Source organism: Pseudophryne corroboree, unplaced genomic scaffold, assembly GCF_028390025.1.
Source record: "Pseudophryne corroboree isolate aPseCor3 unplaced genomic scaffold, aPseCor3.hap2 scaffold_693, whole genome shotgun sequence".
Lineage (NCBI taxonomy): Eukaryota > Metazoa > Chordata > Amphibia > Anura > Myobatrachidae > Pseudophryne > Pseudophryne corroboree.
The window spans coordinates 51,312-70,280 of record NW_026970278.1 but is presented as its reverse complement, the minus strand read 5'-3'; the positions used below and the strand labels follow the sequence as shown (position 1 = coordinate 70,280).

The following is an 18,969-nucleotide window of genomic DNA, read 5'->3' as shown; positions in this document are numbered from 1 at the left end:
CAGGTGCAATGTGTAACATGTGTATTGGGCTCTACCAGGCGTAATGTGTAACATGTGTATTGGGCTCTACCAGGCGTAATGTGTAACATGTGTAATGGGCTCTACCAGGCGTAATGTGTAACGTGTTTTGGGCTCTACCAGGCGCAATGTGTAACGTGTAATGGGCTCTACCAGGCGCAATGTGTAACGTGTATTGGGCTCTACCAGGCGCAATGTGTAACATGTGTATTGGGCTCTACCAGGCGTAATGTGTAACGTGTAATGGGCTCGACCATGCGTAATGTGTACCGTGTAATGGGCTCTACCAGGCGCAATGTGTAACATGTGTTATGGGCTCTACCAGGCATAATGTGTATAATGGGCTCTACCAGGCGTAATGTGTATAATGGGCTATATCTGGCGTAATAATTATAATGGGCTCTACCTGGCGTAATGTGTGTATGGGCTCTACCAGGCGTAATGTGTACAAGCAGCTCTACCAGGCGTAATGTGTATAAAGGGCTCTGCTTGGCATAATGTGTGTAATGGGCTCTACCAGGCATAATGTGTATAATGTGTATAATGGGCTCTACCAGTCGTAATGTGTATAATGGGCTATATCTGGCGTAATATGTATAATGAGCTCTACCTGGCATAATATGTATATAGGGGCTCTACCAGGTTTAATTTGTACAAGCGGCTCTACCAGGCGTAATGTGTATAATGAGCTCTACCTGGCATAATGTGTATAAGGGGCTCTACCAGGTGTAATGTTACAAGGGGCCACTCCCAGCTGCTCCATAGAGTTCCATACAGGTGCAAGAGACCTGTCTAAGGTGGCCAGGAGCTAGGGGCTCCAAACTGAGATTTTATCTTGCCCCCCCCAACCAAAAAAGTTCTGACACCCCTGCTGCTGCATGACGGGGCGGGTCACCCTCTGGGGGATTCCAGAGTGGGGGGGCTGACATCTAGGGTTTACCCAGGAATGGTTGAAGACCACTTCCGATGCCTTGATACAGGAAGTCGTCACTCAAGGTTATGCCATATGCTTCAAAAATCGTCCCCCTCATCGATTTTGCCTGACAGACGTCCCTTCGGATCAGAAGAAGGCTAAAACTCTTCTTTCGGTGGTACAGTCCCTCCTGGACAGGTGCCTCTGGTTCAGAGAGGCAAGGGGTACTATTCACCGCTGTTCCTAGTCCCGAAACCGAGTGGGTCCTCTCGGCCCATTCTCAACATCAAGTCCTTAAATATGTGAGCATCTTCAAGTTTTGTATGGAAACGCTCCGCTCTATTGTTCTGGCCTTGGAGCCCGGGGATTATATGGTCTCCCTGGACATAAAGGATGCTTACCTGCATATTCGTTTTGCAATGTCGCATCAGCAGTACCTGAGGTTTGCTGTTGGCAACCTCCATTACCGATTTCGGGCGTTACCTTTTGGTTTGACCACGGCCCCGCAAGTGTTCACCAAGGTCATGGCGGTAATGACGGCTGTACTCCGCCGTCAAGGGGTCAGGATCCTACCGTATCTGGACAACTTGTTGATCCTGGCGAATTCCCCAGAAATTCTCCTACGCCACATAGATATGATGATCCAGTTTCTGCAAGCCCACGGGTGGCTCATCAACTGGAAGAAATCTTCCCTGGTCCCTGCTCAGAGCATGGTGCACCTGGGGGCGTTGATGGACACTCACAACCAGCGGTTGTTCTTGTCTTAGGAGAATGTCCTGAAGCTTCAGGACAGGATTCGATGCTTTCTATCTCGTCCACAAGTATTGATACATTCAGCAATGCAAGTGCTAGGTCTCATGGTGCCTGCATTCGACATGGTGGCGTACGCTCAATTCCATTTCCGCCCTCTGCAGAAATTGATACTTGCCAAGTGGGATGGCCTACCTCACCGGATCAGGTCTCATATGATCTCCTTGTCTCCGGAGGTCCGTCTGTCACTAAGCTGGTGGCTGCAGGACCAACGATTGAGCAGTGGTCGTCCCTTCTGGATGTCCAACTGGGTCCTTCTGACGATGGATGCCAGTCTGAGAGGTTGGGGCGTGGTGTTAGAGCAACACTTCCTTCAGGGTCGGTGGACCAAGGAGGAGTCTCTCCTCCCGATAAACATTCTGGAACTGCAGGCAGTGTTCAATGCACTGAACTTGGCCCAGCAGTTGATACAGAACAGACCTGTTCAAGTACAGTCTGACAACGCCACCACGGTGGCGTACATAAATCGTCAAGGTGGCACTCGAAGCCGCGTGGCAATGAGGGAAGTATCAATGATTCTTCAGTGGGCAGAACGCCATCTGCCAGCCATATTGGCAGTGTTCATTCAGGGGGTCCTAAACTGGGAAGCGGACTTCCTCAGATGTCAAGACGTATACGCCGGAGAGTGGAGCCTCCATCCAGAAGTATTTCAACTCCTTGTGGACAAATGGGGCTTCCCAGATGTGGACCTGATGGCGTCTCGACACAACCACAATTTTCCGGTCTTCGGGACAAGGGATCCTCAAGCAGCGTTCGTGGACGCATTGGCAGTTCCATAGAACTTTCAGCTGCCATACGTGTTCCCTCAGTTGTCATTCCTGCCCAGAGTAATAAGGAAGTTCAAGCAAGAAGGAGGAATCCTACTTCTGATTGCTCCAGCGTGGCCCAGACGGCATTGCTTCTCAGACCTTCAGGGTCTAATGATAGAGCGTCCCCTTCTACTTCCGCAGTGCCCAGATCTCCTCGTTCAGGGCCCTTGTGTATATCAGGATTTGGCCCGGTTAGCTTTGACGGCGTGGCTCTTGAAGCTTCCGTTCTGAGGGCCAAAGGATTTTCTGAGACGGTCATTCAAACCATGTTGAAGGCCTGGAAACCGGCTTCTGCTATGGTTTATTACAGGATCTGGAATTCTTACTTTGCTTGGTGCACCACTAACAATCATGATGCTTACGAATTTAGTACGGCCAAACTTTTGGCCTTACTACAACAGGGCCTGGACTTGGGCCTTCATCTGGCCTCCATCAAGGTTCATATTTCTGCCTTGTCGGTTTGGTTGCAGAGGAAAATTGCGACTCTACCTGATGTTCATACATTCACTCAGGGTGTGTTGCAGATTCAACTTCCATACGTCCCGCATGTGGCTCCTTGGGACTTGTCGGTGGTTCTGAAGGCATTACAAGGGTCTCCGTTTGAGCCTCTTGAATCTACAGACCTTAAGTGGCTTTCTCTTAAGGTATTGTTTTTGCTGGCTATTGCCTCTGCTAGACGGGTGTCTGATTTGGGTGCCTTGTCTTGTAGGTCCCCATATCTGATTTTTCACCGTGAACGGGTGGTTCTTAGAACATGTCCCGGGTACCTACCTAAGGTGGTTTCTTCTTTCCACCTTAATCAGGAGATTGTGGTTCCGGCCTTTGCCTCTCCTGAGTTGTCTTCCAAAGAGCGGTCTTTGGATGTGGTACGTATCTATGTGAAGAGAACTGCCTCCATTCGGAAGTCTGATTCTCTCTTTGTACTGTTTGGTTTTCACAAATGTGGCTGTCCTGCTCACAAGCGGACCTTGGCCAGATGGATTAGAATGGTGATTGCACATGCTTATGTACAGGCTGGTCGTCCAGCTCCTGCGACTATCAATGATGATTCTACTCGGTCTGTTGGACCTTCTTGGGCGGCCCGCCGTGGTGCGACCCTTGAACAATTGTGCAAGGTGGCTACTTGGTCCTCAAGGAACAGGTTCATAAGGTTCTATGCCTTCGGTACTTCTGCCTCCCAGGATGCTTCCTTTGGACGACGGGTTCTTGTGCCTGCTACAGTGCATCCCCTTCCATGAGGAACTGCTTTAGGACATCCCCGATGTTATTCCCTGTGGAACCCAGTGTACCCCGCAGCAGAAAACGAGATTTATGGTAAGAACTTACAGTTGTTAAATCTCTTTCTGCGAGGTACACTGGGTTCCACAGGGCGCCCACCCTGACGCACTTGGCTTCTTTTGGTTGGTATGGCATTAGCCGCTGATACCTTCTCCTGTCGTGAGAGTGTGGTTTATGTGGCTACTAATGATTGTCGTCTTTTACCTGCTACTGCATTGGACTGGTTAACAAAAACTGAACTCCTGTGCACGGAGGCGGGGTTATAGAGGAGGCGTTGCTATGCATTCTGGGAACAGTCAAAGCTTTTAGCCTTTTGGTGGCTCGGATCAAGATCCTACTCTACACCCCGATGTTATTCCCTGTGGAACCCAGTGTACCTTGCAGAAAGATTTAACAACGGTAAAATCTTGTTTTTTTGCTTTTTTTAGGTAGAACGTCTGTCTGATATTAAAACAGAAGATATAGAGGAAGAAGAAGAGACGTATCTGAGAGGTGATCAGCAGTGTAAGGAGGAGGAAATTCCTACAGATATCAGCACAGGTGAGTAATAAACACTTATTACAGAAAAGAGTCACATATTCTCTTTGCTCAGCAATCTCTTATACTACGCCCTCCTCTCAGTACAAACTAATGAGGAATATGTATTATCCCAGTGGGGGAGTCAGGAGGCATCAGCCTCTATTATACTCCTGCTCTCCCCTCACATCATGTCACTGTGTGTTACCAGCCCAGAGATCTGACCAGTCTTCTCCCCACACTCTCTGGTCTATCTCATATATCAGGAGCCATCAGCCTCTATTATACTCCTGCTCTCCCCCTCACATCATGTCACTGTGTGTTACCAGCCCAGAGATCTGACCAGTCTTCTCCCCACACTCTCTGGTCTATCTCATACATCAGGAGCCATTAGCCTCTATTATACTCCTGCTCTCCCCCTCACATCATGTCACTGTGTTACCAGCCCAGAGATCTGACCAGTCTCCTCCCCACACTCTCTGGTGTATCTCATACATCAGGAGCCATCAGTCCCTATTATACTCCTGCTCTCCCCCTCACACCATGTCACTGTGTGGTACCTATGTTTTCTCCTGCAGGGTCCACAGTAGTATCCACAGGATATACATTGGGATTGGCACCAACTAAGCTTTCGGCCTCCCAGAATGCAACAGGTCAGTCTCCTATAGCCCCGCCTCCTGGCTCAGGGAATTCAGTTGTTTTGTTGGTGTGGCAGGAGCCGGACCACGATCTTTGGGCTGCGGATTTGGGCAGCCATAAGCTTGTTATTTAATTTATTTTTGTAGTCTTAGGTTTTCTGAGCAAGTTTTCTAAAAAGCGTCTTACACGCACCTTAGAAAGAGTCGCTTCATTAACTTCTTGCTGGGACATGACAACGCTTACCCACGGGTAAAGTGCTGTTTCGGTGGACGTCTGTGTAGGATGTACTAGCAAGTCCAGCTGACGTTACCAGGCTGTGGCCGGAGCACGGGAAGAAGGTACGGCATCAATTCCGCTTAACGGGGGAGACGTGAGAAACAGCCACACTGTTTTTGGGATGGAGACTACTGATGTGGCTGCCACCTCGGGTGCACCAGCGCTAGGCCCCAGGGATCATAAGGCAGGCACAGGTTCAAGTTGAACCACCATGGGCTTCTTTTGCACTGACATTATCCAATAGAGCTGAGCGGATAATGCCAGCTCGTATACCAGGAATAGGTTACCCTATTAACCCTTACATGCAACATTCCCCCTGGGTTTTATCACATCCAGTCCAGGAATCTGCAGCCTTTCAACAAAAACAGGCTGAAAGGCTTGTGAATAATAAATCACACAGACATGAATCTACATCTTCACAGTCTACACATGTTTCATAAGGAGACACTTGGGAGGATGAGGATTCCTCGCATTCTGGGTCTGCATACAGAGACGAGGATGAAGGTCCCAGCTCAGTGGATTTACCTGAGCTAATTAGTGCTATGAAAACCATTCTACCCTTAGTGGAGGCAACAGAGCCTTTGTTAAAATCCAAAGCTCCTGTGTTTAAACATGCCAAAACAGTCAGATCTGAATTTCTGGGGTCAGAACAGCTGATGGAGATTATGCAAGAGGCTTGGGTCACATCCAGTAAGAAGTTTAGAATTCCAAAGAAATGGAATTCTCATTATCCTCCTTCAGCTGGAGACTGTTTAAAAAGGGAGGTGGCTCCCAAAGTAGATACGCATGTCATTCGATTGGTGCGAAAATCTACATTACCTCTGCCTTCAACATCATTAAATGATGTTACTGAAAAAAAGATGTTTTAAAAAAAAAAAAATTCTCCTTGTCTGGGGCAATTGTAAGACCAACCATGACTTCAGCCTGGATGGCAAAAGCAGTGGCCGCGTCCTCGCATAAATATGGGATTACGTGGTGGTACCAATTGCAATTGACTAATAGCCCACAGACAAAATTAAAAGCTCAGACTTTATGGGAAAGAGACTTGAATAGGTCCTTTGTTGATGCAGATTGGGACAGTATATTTAGATCTTGTTTCAAAGTCTCCAAATGTGTAAATCACTCAGAAATGTTCTACAAGCTTATACAGAGGGCCTACTTCACCCCTGAAAGACAACACAGGATCTGTCCTTCACAATCTAAATCATGTTGGAGGAAATGCGGCTCTACGGGGGATATCTTTCATATCTTCTGGGCATGCCCTCATATACAACCACTATGGAGAGAAGTTTTAAATATGGCTAGCATAGTGTTAGGGCTCAACATCCCCCTGGACCCAGCTCTAGCGCTATTCCATTTATACGTTGATCGCCTCTCCGCAGGTGATCGCTACGTCTTGGGCCATATCCTGATAGCCACTAAAGCTGCTATAGCACAATTGTTGAAGTCTGAGAATATTCCTACCTTAGCGTTTATTAAAAATAAGATTCACAAACATTTCATTTTCGAAACAGCGGAAGCTAAATACTCTTCCTCGGCTAACTATCCACCTGAAATGGTTAGGATGGTCCGACTATAGGAGTAGAGAAGGTAGGCTGACCGTTTATAGCTCTCCAATTGATGTCTGTGCTTTACCCATCCTAGATTGACCTCTACAAGAATGTTATGCTATCAGGTATTTCCTAAGTATAATGTATTTTAGTCCTTATTGTTTTATTTGTTTTTTTCTTTCTCTTCCTCCATGTCTTTTCTCAGTGCTTTCTCCTCCTTATGTATCTGAACGCCTAATGTAGCCAATTGTATATTCATCCGACTGTGCGCTGTTTTCATTTTGCATATGGTAACCATTCCAGACTCCCCCTGTGTTTCCCCTACCTCTTTTTTCTCTATCGTCCTAGTGGATGCTGGGGTTCCTGAAAGGACCATGGGGAATAGCGGCTCCGCAGGAGACAGGGCACAAAAAGTAAAGCTTTAGGATCAGGTGGTGTGCACTGGCTCCTCCCCCCATGACCCTCCTCCAAGCCTCAGTTAGATTTTTGTGCCCGGCCGAGAAGGGTGCAATCTAGGTGGCTCTCCTAAAGAGCTGCTTAGAAAAGTTTAGCTTAGGTTTTTTATTTTACAGTGAGTCCTGCTGGCAACAGGATCACTGCAACGAGGGACTTAGGGGAGAAGAAGTGAACTCACCTGCGTGCAGGATGGATTGGCTTCTTTGGCTACTGGACATTAGCTCCAGAGGGACGATCACAGGTACAGCCTGGATGGTCACCGGAGCCTCGCCGCCGGCCCCCTTGCAGATGCTGAAACGAGAAGAGGTCCAGAATCGGCGGCAGAAGACTCCTCAGTCTTCTTAAGGTAGCGCACAGCACTGCAGCTGTGCGCCATTTCCTCTCAGCACACTTCACACGGCAGTCACTGAGGGTGCAGGGCGCTGGGAGGGGGGCGCCCTGGGAGGCAAATGAAAACCTTTTTTGGCTAAAAATACCTCACATATAGCCTCCGGGGGCTATATGGAGATATTTAACCCCTGCCAGAATCCATTAAAGAGCGGGAGACGAGCCCGCCGAAAAAGGGGCGGGGCCTATCTCCTCAGCACACAGCGCCATTTTCCCTCACAGAAAGGCTGGAGGAAAGGCTCCCAGGCTCTCCCCTGCACTGCACTACAGAAACAGGGTTAAACAGAGAGGGGGGGCACTAATTTGGCGTTAGAAATATATAAAAGATGCTATAAGGGAAAACACTTATATAAGGTTGTCCCTATATAATTATAGCGTTTTTGGTGTGTGCTGGCAAACTCTCCCTCTGTCTCTCCAAAGGGCTAGTGGGTCCTGTCCTCTATCAGAGCATTCCCTGTGTGTGTGCTGTGTGTCGGTACGTGTGTGTCGACATGTATGAGGACGATGTTGGTGAGGAGGCGGAGCAATTGCCTGTAATGGTGATGTCACTCTCTAGGGAGTCGACACCGGAATGGATGGCTTATTTAGGGAATTACGTGATAATGTCAACACGCTGCAAGGTCGGTTGACGACATGAGACGGCCGACAAACAATTAGTACCGGTCCAGACGTCTCAGAAACACCGTCAGGGGTTTTAAAACGCCCGTTTACTTTAACAGACACGGACACTGAATCCAGTGTCGACGGTGAATAAACAAACGTATTCCTTATTAGGGCCACACGTTAAGGGCAATGAAGGAGGTGTTACATATTTCTGATACTACAAGTACCACAAAAGAGGGTATTATGTGGGATGTGAAAAAACTACCGTAGTTTTTCCTGAATCAGATAAATTAAATGAAGTGTGTGATGATGCGTGGGTTCCCCCCGATAGAAAATTATGGGCGGTATACCCTTTCCCGCCAGAAGTTAGGGCGCGTTGGGAAATACCCCTTAGGGTGGATAAGGCGCTCACACGCTTATCAAAACAAGTGGCGGTACCGTCTATAGATAGGGCCGTCCTCAAGGAGCCAGCTGACAGGAGGCTGGAAAATATCATAAAAAGTATATACACACATACTGGTGTTATACTGCGACCAGCGATCGCCTCAGCCTGGATGTGCAGAGCTGGGGTGGCTTGGTCGGATTCCCTGACTAAAAATATTGATACCCTTGACAGGGACAGTATTTTATTGACTATAGAGCATTTAAAGGATGCATTTTCTATATATGCGAGATGCACAGAGGGATATTTGCACTCTGGCATCAAGAGTAAGTGCGATGTCCGTATCTGCCAGAAGATGTTTATGGACACGACAGTGGTCAGGTGATGCAGATTCCAAACGGCACAAAGGTGTATTGCCGTATAAAGGAAGAGGAGTTATTTGGGGTCGGTCCATCGGACCTGGTGGCCACGGCAACTGCTGGAAAATCCACCGTTTTTACCCTAAGTCACATCTCTGCAGAAAAAGACACCGTCTTTTCAGCCTCAGTCCTTTCGTCCCTATAAGAGTCATATCTGCCCAGGGATAGAGGAAAGGGAAGAAGACTGCAGCAGGCAGCCCATTCCCAGGAACAGAAGCGTTCCACCGCTTCTGCCAAGCTCTCAGCATGACGCTGGGACCGTACAGGACCCCTGGATCCTACATGTAGTATCCCAGGGGTACAGATTGGAATGACGAGACGTTTCCCCTTCGCAGGCTCCTGAAGTCTGGTTTACCAAGGTCTCCCTCCGACAAGGAGGCAGTATGGGAAACAATTCACAAGCTGTATTCCCAGCAGGTGATAATCAAATTACCCCTCCTACAACAAGAAAAGGGGTATTATTCCACATTATATTGTGGTACTGAAGCCAGAAGGCTAGGTGAGACCTATTCTAAATCTAAAAAAATTTGAACACTTACAAAGGTTCAAATCAAGATGGAGTCACTCAGAGCAGTGATAACGAACCAGGAAGAAGGGGACTATATAGTGTCCCGAGACATCAGGGATGCTTACCTCCATGTCCAAAATTTGCCCTTCTCACTAAGGGTACCTCAGGTTCGTGGTACAGAACTGTCACTATCAGTTTCAGACGCTGCCGTTTGGATTGTCCACGGCACCCCGGGTCTTTACCAAGGTAATGGCCGAAATGATGATTCTTCTTCGAAGAAAAGGCGTCTTAATTATCCCTTACTTGGACGATCTCCTGATAAGGGCAAAGTCCAGGGAACAGTTGGAGGTCGGAGTAGCACTATCTCGGATACTGCTACAACAGCACGGGTGGATTCTAAATATTCCAAAATCGCAGCTGATCCCGACGACAAGTCTGCTGTGCCTAGGGATGATTCTGGACACAGTCCAGAAAAAGGTGTTTCTCCCGGAAGAGAAAGCCAGGGAGTTATCCGAGCTAGTCAGGAACCTCCTAAAATCAGTGCATCATTGCACAAGGGTCCTGGTAAAGATGGTGACTTCCTACGAAGCAATTCCATTCGGCAGATTTCACGCAAAAAAATTTCAGTGGGATCTGCTGGACAAATGGTCCGGATCGCATCTTCAGATGCATCAGCGGATAACCCTATATCCAAGGACAAGGGTGTCTCTCCTGTGGTGGTTACAGAGTGCTCATCTTCTAGAGGGCCGCAGATTCGGCATTCAGGATTGGATGCTGGTGACCACGGAGGCCAGCCCGAGAGGCTGGGGAGCAGTCACACAAGGAAAAAATTTCCAGGGAGTGTGATCAAGTCTGGAGACTTTTCTCCACATAAATATACTGGAGCTAAGGGTAAATTTATAATACTCTAAGCTTAGCAAGACCTCTGCTTCAAGGTCAGCCGGTATTGATCCAGTGGGAAAAACATCACGGCAGTCGCCCACGTAAATAGACAGGGCGACACAAGAAGCAGGAGGGCAATGGCAAAAACTGCAAGGACTTTTCGCTGGGCGGAAAATCATGTGATAGCACTGTCAGCAGTGTTTCATTCCGGGAATGGAAACTGGGAAGCAGACTTCCTCAGCAGGCACGACCTCCACCCGGCAGAGTGGAAACTTCATCGGGAAGTTTTCCACATGATTGTAAACCGTTGGGAAATACCAAAGGTGGACATGATGGCGTCCCGTCTGAACAAAAAACGGGACAGGTATTGCGCCAGGTTAAGAGACCCTCAGGCAATAGCTGTGGACGTTCTGGTAACACCATGGATGTACCAGTCGGTGTATGTGTTCCATCCTCTGCTTCTCATACCTAAGGTACTGAGACTTATAAGACGTAGAGGAGTAAGAACTATACTCATGGCTCCGGATTGGCCAAGAAGGACTTGGTACCCGGAACTTCAAGAGATGCTCACAGAGGACTTATGGCCTCTGCCGCTAAGAAGGGACTTGTTTCAGCAAGTACCATGTCTGTTCCAAGACTTACCGCAGCTGCGTTTGACGGCATGGCGGTGGAACGCCGGATCCTAAGGGAAAAAGGCATTCCGGAAGAGGTCATTCCTACCCTGGTCAAAGCCAGAAAGGAGGTGACCGCACAACATTATCACCACATGTGGCAAAAATATGTTGCGTGGTGTGAGGCCAGAAAGGCCCCACGAAGAAATTTCAACTCGGTCGATTCCTGCATTTCCTGCAAACAGGAGTGTCTATGGGCCTCAAATTGGGGTCCATTAAGGTTCAAATTTCGGCCCTGTCGATTTTCTTCCAGAAAGAAGTGGCTTCAGTTCCTGAAGTCCAGAAGTTTGTCAAGGGAGTATTGCATATACAACCCCCTTTTGTGACTCCAATGGCACTGTGGGATCTCAACGTAGTTCTGGGATTCCTCAAATCACATTGGTTTAAAACCAGTCAAATCTGTGGATTTGAAGCATCTCACATGAAAAGTGACCATGCTCTTGGCCCTGGCCTGGACCAGGCGAGTGTCAAATTGGTGGTTTTTTTCTCAAAAAAACCCATATCTGGTTGTCCATTTGGACAGGGCAGAGCTGCGGACTCGTCCCCAGTTCTCTCCCTAAGGTGGTGTCAGTGTTTCACCTGAACCAGCTTATTTTGGTGCCTTGCGCCTACTAGGGACTTGGAGGACTCCAGGTTGCTAGATGTTGTCAGGGCCCTGTAAATATAGGTTCCAGGACGGCTGGAGTCAGGAAAACTGACTTGCTGTTATCCTGTATGCACCCAACAAACTGGGTGCTCTTGCTTCTAAGCAGACTATTGCTAGTTGGATGTGTAATACAATTCAGCTTGCACATTCTGTGGCAGGCCTGCCACAGCCAAAATATGTAAATGCCCATTCCACAAGGAAGGTGGGCTTATCTTGGGCGGCTGCCCGAGGGGTCTCGGCTTTACAACTTTGCCGAGCGGCTATTTAGTCAGGGGCAAACACGTTGGTAAAATCCTACAAATTTGATACCCTGGCTAAGGAGGACCTGGAGTTCTCTCATTCGGTGCTGCAGAGTCATCCGCACTCTCCCGCCCGTTTGGGAGCTTTGGTATTATCCCCATGGTCCTTTCAGGAACCCCAGCATCCACTAGGACGATAGAGAAAATAAGAATTTACTTACCGATAATTCTATTTCTCGGAGTCCGTAGTGGATGCTGGGCGCCCATCCCAAGTGCGGATTATCTGCAATACTTGTACATAGTTACAAAAATCGGGTTATTATTGTCGTGAGCCATCTTTTCAGAGGCTCCGCTGTTATCATACTGTTAACTGGGTTCAGATCACAGGTTGTACAGTGTGATTGGTGTGGCTGGTATGAGTCTTACCCGGGATTCAAAATCCTTCCTTATTGTGTACGCTCGTCCGGGCACAGTATCCTAACTGAGGCTTGGAGGAGGGTCATGGGGGGAGGAGCCAGTGCACACCACCTGATCCTAAAGCTTTACTTTTTGTGCCCTGTCTCCTGCGGAGCCGCTATTCCCCATGGTCCTTTCAGGAACCCCAGCATCCACTACGGACTCCGAGAAATAGAATTATCGGTAAGTAAATTCTTATTTTCTGTTCCCCATTTCTGTGTGTAAACTCTTCAATAAAAATTCAATGTTTAAAAAAAAAAACAGGAACATGACTGGCGAGGTGAGGGGAACTGGGAGTGTCACAGTGACGTCATTTATATCCATAGTAATAATACAAGAACATGACTGGGGAGGTGAGGGGAACTGGGAGTGTCACAGTGACATCACATATCTATAGTAATGTAACTCCTCTTTACCTGGGGGTACAGTGTATATGTGCAATGTGCCTCCACCCAAGCTATTTAGAGCCCAATACTCTAATCACTTAAGAAATAACCTACCCCTGTAGTGGTCGCCTATAACATTAGTATGTGATGTAACCAGATAGGACTATGCACATTTACCTATCGTACCTTTCCTTTGTGATTTCAGGCTCTTCCACAGATACGGAGACAGTTCCACTGGTAAGTATACTAGCTTTAATATGCAAGAAGTTATAGGCCACCTTATACAGTTATGTCATATAATACTCAAACCATGAACCGTTCTAATAATATACCCCACCTATACATAATAATATACCCCACCTATACATAATAATATACCCCGCCTATACATAATAATATACCCCACCTATACATAATAATAATAATATACCCCACCTATACATAATAATAATATACCCCACCTATACATAATAATAATATACCCCACCTATACATAATAATATACCCCACCTATACATAATAATATACCGCACCTATACATAATAATATACCGCACCTATACATAATAATATACCCCACCTATACATAATAATATACCCCACCTATACATAATAATATACCCCACCTATACATAAGGTAATGCATGCAATACAAAAAATACGATTCCACAAGAAAGTTGTGGGGCTGCGTTTGAAAAACCAACCAGGTTCTCTTACTATAATCGTGCACGGTTGGGACCCTTTCGTGTCTGTGTGTAAGTAGTACTCTGGGTTATATGGGTATCCACTTGGAGCAATTGTCCTCACGATTGTTGAGCAATCCCTACTTTACAGCAATGAATAGCATGGTTTCCATGGAAGATCTAATTGTAGAGCTCCTAGACAGCCTGAAACAGGAAGGTAGTATGTGGAGCTGTCCACCCTGGAATCACTGACACCCGTGGTCTACTCGTTACATATAGTGGGGTGATGATCTGTGTTACCTGTCCCAGTATAAGCATAGCCCCACTGTAGATCCGTGGGGGTGGCTCTAGAACATACAGAAGTCCCGGTTATTGGCACCTGTCTCTGATAGGTGAGGGGTGCTTAGTCTCCCCAGTGTACCATTTCCAAGTTTAGGTGACCCTGCGCCCTCTCCGAGCTGCTTTCATCATTATACACCACCGCACTCTATGACTGCTACCCTGCTGGTCATTATCTAATGGATATGGAGTCTCTAGAGGTGCTATTTATACTCCTCAGATCCACCGATGCTGCTGGTCCCTGTGCTACTGTGCTGGGGGCTGGTACTTTAATAGTTAAAGGCTGATAGGGGAGTATGCAGATTAGCAGGATTTATATGGGGGCATCCTGCACTTACAATGATAGTGTGCCCGGTTTGGACCTCCCCCCGACTCCACCTCCTCCAGCAACCGGGCTCTCCCCACGGGTTGGATGGGATGAGGGACACAGCTCTGCCGGGGGGGGGGGGGGGGGACTGTCTGCTACTGCTGGACTCCTGGTAGCTGCTGCCCGCACTGCGGTCTCCTCCCATGTACTAGCCTGCCCCGCCACCGCTCCGCCGCCTCCCAGCACTCTTCATGACAACCAAGTACCGGGACGTCCCTGCTCGGCGTCCACCAGGGGAAATTAACACAGCGCTTCTCACCCGCAGCGGGAGACATCCAATTCCTTTCCCCCACAGGGGCTCTCTCACTCGCAGGGAACCGCCTTCCTGTAAGCTCCCTCGTCTCAGCCGCCAGCCTTTTTCTCTCCCCTTAGTCACCCCACCAACAAAACCGCCACTACACACGCCCAGCCACCTCTCTCAGCACACGGGACCTCTGGAAGCTTCTCCGTGATCTCCCCCCGCGCACTGCACGCTTACCAGAGTCCCCTCACCTTCAGCAGGCACAGAATAATAACATGCATAAACACTATACATTATTGGATCACTAGAAAGATCCAAGTTATTATCACATATGTGGTATACATCAGTTGGCAGCATCTCTATTACCTTATAGAGCTACACATTCATTCATTGATTTGCCCCCTCATAGTGTCCCAAGGCATTTAAATCACTAGAGTACTACAGTAATAGTACAGGGACATGACTGGGGAGGTGAAGGGATCTGGGAGTGTCACAGTGACATCACTTCTATCTATCATAATAATACAGGGACATGACTGAGGAGGAGATGGGATCTGGGAGCGTCACAATAACGTCACTTCTATCTATAGTAATAATACAGTGACGTGACTGGGGTCTGAGGAGATCTGGGAATACAGTAACACCAGGGGATGTGTCTGGGTGATGACTGGAGAGGTGACTGCTGGGAATGGGACATTATACAGTAACACCAGGGGACGTGTCTGGGTGATGACTGGAGAGGTGACTGCTGGGAATGGGACATTATACAGTAACACCAGGGGATGTGTCTGGGTGATGACTGGAGAGGTGACTGCTGGGAATGGGACATTATACAGTAACACCAGGGGATGTGTCTGGGTGATGACTGGAGAGGTGACTGCTGGGAATGGGGCATTATACAGTAACACCAGGGGACGTGTCTGGGTGATGACTGGAGAGGTGACTGCTGGGAATGGGACATTATACAGTAACACCAGGGGATGTGTCTGGGTGATGACTGGAGAGGTGACTGCTGGGAATGGGACATTATACAGTAACACCAGGGGACGTGTCTGGGTGATGACTGGAGAAGTGACTGCTGGGAATGGGACATTATACAGTAACACCGGTGGACGTGTCTGGGTGATGACTGGAGAGGTGACTGCTGGGAATGGGGCATTATACAGTAACACCAGGGGATGTGTCTGGGTGATGTGACTGCTGGGAATGGGACATTATACAGTAACACCAGGGGATGTGTCTGGGTGATGACTGGAGAGGTGACTGCTGGGAATGGGACATTATACAGTAACACCAGGGGATGTGTCTGGGTGATGACTGGAGAGGTGACTCCTGGGAATGGGACATTATACAGTAACACCAGGGGATGTTTCTGGGTGATGACTGTATCACTGTGTGTGTCAGGTGCCTATAAGGTGTCAGGATGTCACTGTCTATGTCTCCATGCAGGAGGGGGAGTATATAGAGGAACACAGGGGTCTGTTCAAGGACGTGATGATGGAGAATCACCGGCCCCTCACATCACTGGGTAAGAGGAGACTGTCATGTATTGTACAGGGGAGAACAGGTATGGGGGCCCCTATATACACACACATCATCTGATAATCACATATATACACTGTACTCAGTCACTGTGTGTCTCCTACAGATGGACCCAGTAACAGAGATACCCCGGAGAGATGTCCCCGTCCTCTCTATTCCCAGGATTGTACAGAGGAGAATCACAGGATCCCACAGGAGGATCAGGTAGGTGGGATTTAGGGTCTCATCCAATATACCAAAGTGATTGTCACTATATGATCTGTAGAGGAGCTGTGTGTATTATACACTGATATTATACTGTTTCACCTCAGTTTAATCAAAAAGTATGAAAATGCCATTGTATTTTTTGGGTTATTTAGGTAGAACGTCTTTATCGTATAAAGGCAAAAGATATAGAGGGAGAAGAAGAGACGTATGTGACTGATATGAACGCAGACGATATAGAGGGAGAAGAAGAGACATATGTGACTGATATAAAGGCAGAAGATATAAGGAGAGAAGAAGAGACGTATGTGACTAATATAAAGGCAGAAGATATAGAGAGAGAGGAAGAGACGTATGTGACTGATATAAAGGCAGAAGATATAGAGGGAGAAGAAGAGACGTATGTGACTGATATAAAGGCAGAAGATACAGAAGGAGAAGAAGAGACGTATGTGACGGATATAAAGGCAGAAGATACAGAGGGAGAAGAAGAGACATACGTGACGGATATAAAGGCAGAAGATATAGAGGGAGAAGAAGAGACGTATGTGAGGGGTGATCTGCAGTGTAAGGAGGAGGAGATCCCTACAGATATCAGCACAGGTGAGTAATAAACACTTATTACAGAAGTCACATATTCTCATTGCTCAGTCACTACAGCAATCTCTTATCCTACACCCTCCTCTGCCATCAGCCCTGTTCTCAGTTGGGTATTTATAACACAAGGCTATCCACGACAAACATCACATGAAGAGAGTTATTACACACATCACTATAATGTTATTAAAAGTAACAAGCAGAAGTTTATTTTTAGGGATCATATATAAGTAGTAGTGTGGGTTTTTTTTGAGCGTCTAATTTGTATGGGATCTAAATTTCTCAGTTTAGCAACCTTTTATTAAATAACCTTCATTTTGTTAGATGATGCAGGTATTAAATAATTCCTTGTATATAGTAGACCTATTTGGCCATTTGTGGTCAGGTTTATATCATTACATTTAGCGAGGTGTAGTCCTGGTGTAAAGGACAGAGTGTGATTCCTGATTAGTTAAAAAAACAAATACCAAATACTGAGCAACATCACTAAACAGGTAATTTCAACTTTAAACTTGTCATTTATTTTGTACTGTCTAGACATGGCTACTAATAACAGATGCACGGACATAATTCTTATAGCTATGTGTGCAAATGCTAGGAGCTTAGGAGACAAATTTCCAGAGTTAATAGTGATAATGAGAAGGGATAACCTGGATATTGTGGCAATATCATGGTGCAATGAGGATCATGACTGGGACATAGCTATTCCAGGATACAATTTATTTAGGAAGGATAGAATGGTCAGTATAGGAGGAAGGGTAGCAATGTATGTTGAAAAAAAGCATAAAGGCTACTTCAATTAATAAAAAATATTTTAGACAAACCTGAGGCCCTTTGGGTCACCACAGAAACCGGGAAGAAGGACATTATTCGCATTGGGGTGATCTGTAGACCACCTAGCCAGGGGCAGGATTTGGACAGGAATCTATTTGTTATGCACACCAGTGCCTGCAGGAATGTACAGGTGTCAGAACTGTTATGCACTCCAGTGCCTGCAGGAATGTACTGGTGTTTGAACTGTTATGCACACCAGTGCCTGCAGGAATGTACTGGTGTCTGAACGGATAGGTATGCAAAACAAATGAACTCACAGACAGACTGGTAAATATGACATTACGTACACAGAAGGTGATAGGGTAACAAAATACACACAAAGTGAACAGAGAAGCCCAGAGGCTAAGGAACTGGGTGTCTCCCTAGTATTAGTAATGCTCAGATGGGAAAAGCAAGATGTTGTGTTTTAATACGTAGAGAACCCGAAATGCTGTTGCTAAGGGCAACAGCAAAACCCTAAAGGGTTACCAACGGGTGTGGCAGTAAACTCCTTGGTCAAAGATGGAATGATAGACACAAGGAGAGTCTCCACAATCCTAATTCTCACTTGCAGTGCACAGGTTCAGCTTACTGCCACTAAGCTGACACCTGACACCTTGCACAGTGAGACAGGATTTATGCAGGCAAGTCTTAGAATACAGCCGCAAACTTGCTAAGTTTACAGAGTAGTAAAAGAACCCCAGCAAGCTAAACGACTGACTCCAGTCTTACTGCTAGGTCTGGGTTGGCAGAGTGTAGTACCAAATCCCCAGGCCTATTTGCAGTAAGCAACAACAAATACAAAGCTACACAGTACTGGCTAACTTTCAGAAACTGACTAACCAACAAAGATTCAGCAGCATCTGCTTAACCTGAGAAGAGGCCTTATAAAGCAGGTGCTGTCCACGCCCCACTCAGACCTCACAGACTGTGAGCACAAAAACCAGCACCGGATCCCCTGCCGTGCACAGAGCCTGTAACCACTGCACAGCAAAAGACCCGAACCGGAGTATCAGCTGCGCTCAGGTTACTCCGCTAGCACTTGTCTCCCGGTTGCCATGACGACGTGGCAGCACAGGGCAGGAGACCCTAACAGTACCCCCCCTCTGACGAGGGGTCAAAGAACCCCTACTACCGAGTTTATCGGGGAACTGCGAGAAGAAAGAGCGTATCAGTCTGGAGGCATGAAGATCACAACTGCGCACCCACGACCGCTCCTCCGGGCCATACCCCTTCCAGTGCACCAAAAATGACAGCCGACCCCGAACCATCTTGGAGTCAAGAATCCTTTCAACAACAAACTCCCTCTGGCCACGTATCAGAAGAGGGGAAGGTCTTCC

At 47.3% G+C, this 18,969-nt stretch overlaps 1 protein-coding gene across 3 annotated transcripts in view; it reads left to right on the top strand.

Annotated features, from left to right (window-relative positions):
• LOC135037956 (zinc finger protein 271-like) overlaps nt 1–18,969 on the top strand; it is a 94,365-nt gene that overhangs the window by 31,808 nt on the left and 43,588 nt on the right. For 2 of the 3 annotated variants that reach the window (XM_063954605.1, XM_063954604.1), the window contains exons 5-10: nt 4,261–4,368; nt 4,923–4,997; nt 13,050–13,081; nt 15,923–16,001; nt 16,122–16,223; nt 16,379–16,822. In XM_063954605.1, coding sequence (XP_063810675.1) covers nt 4,261–4,368; nt 4,923–4,997; nt 13,050–13,081; nt 15,923–16,001; nt 16,122–16,223; nt 16,379–16,822 — 840 coding nt within the window. The remainder of the gene's footprint in view (nt 1–4,260; nt 4,369–4,922; nt 4,998–13,049; nt 13,082–15,922; nt 16,002–16,121; nt 16,224–16,378; nt 16,823–18,969) is intronic. The other variant, XM_063954607.1, reaches the window with a different exon arrangement.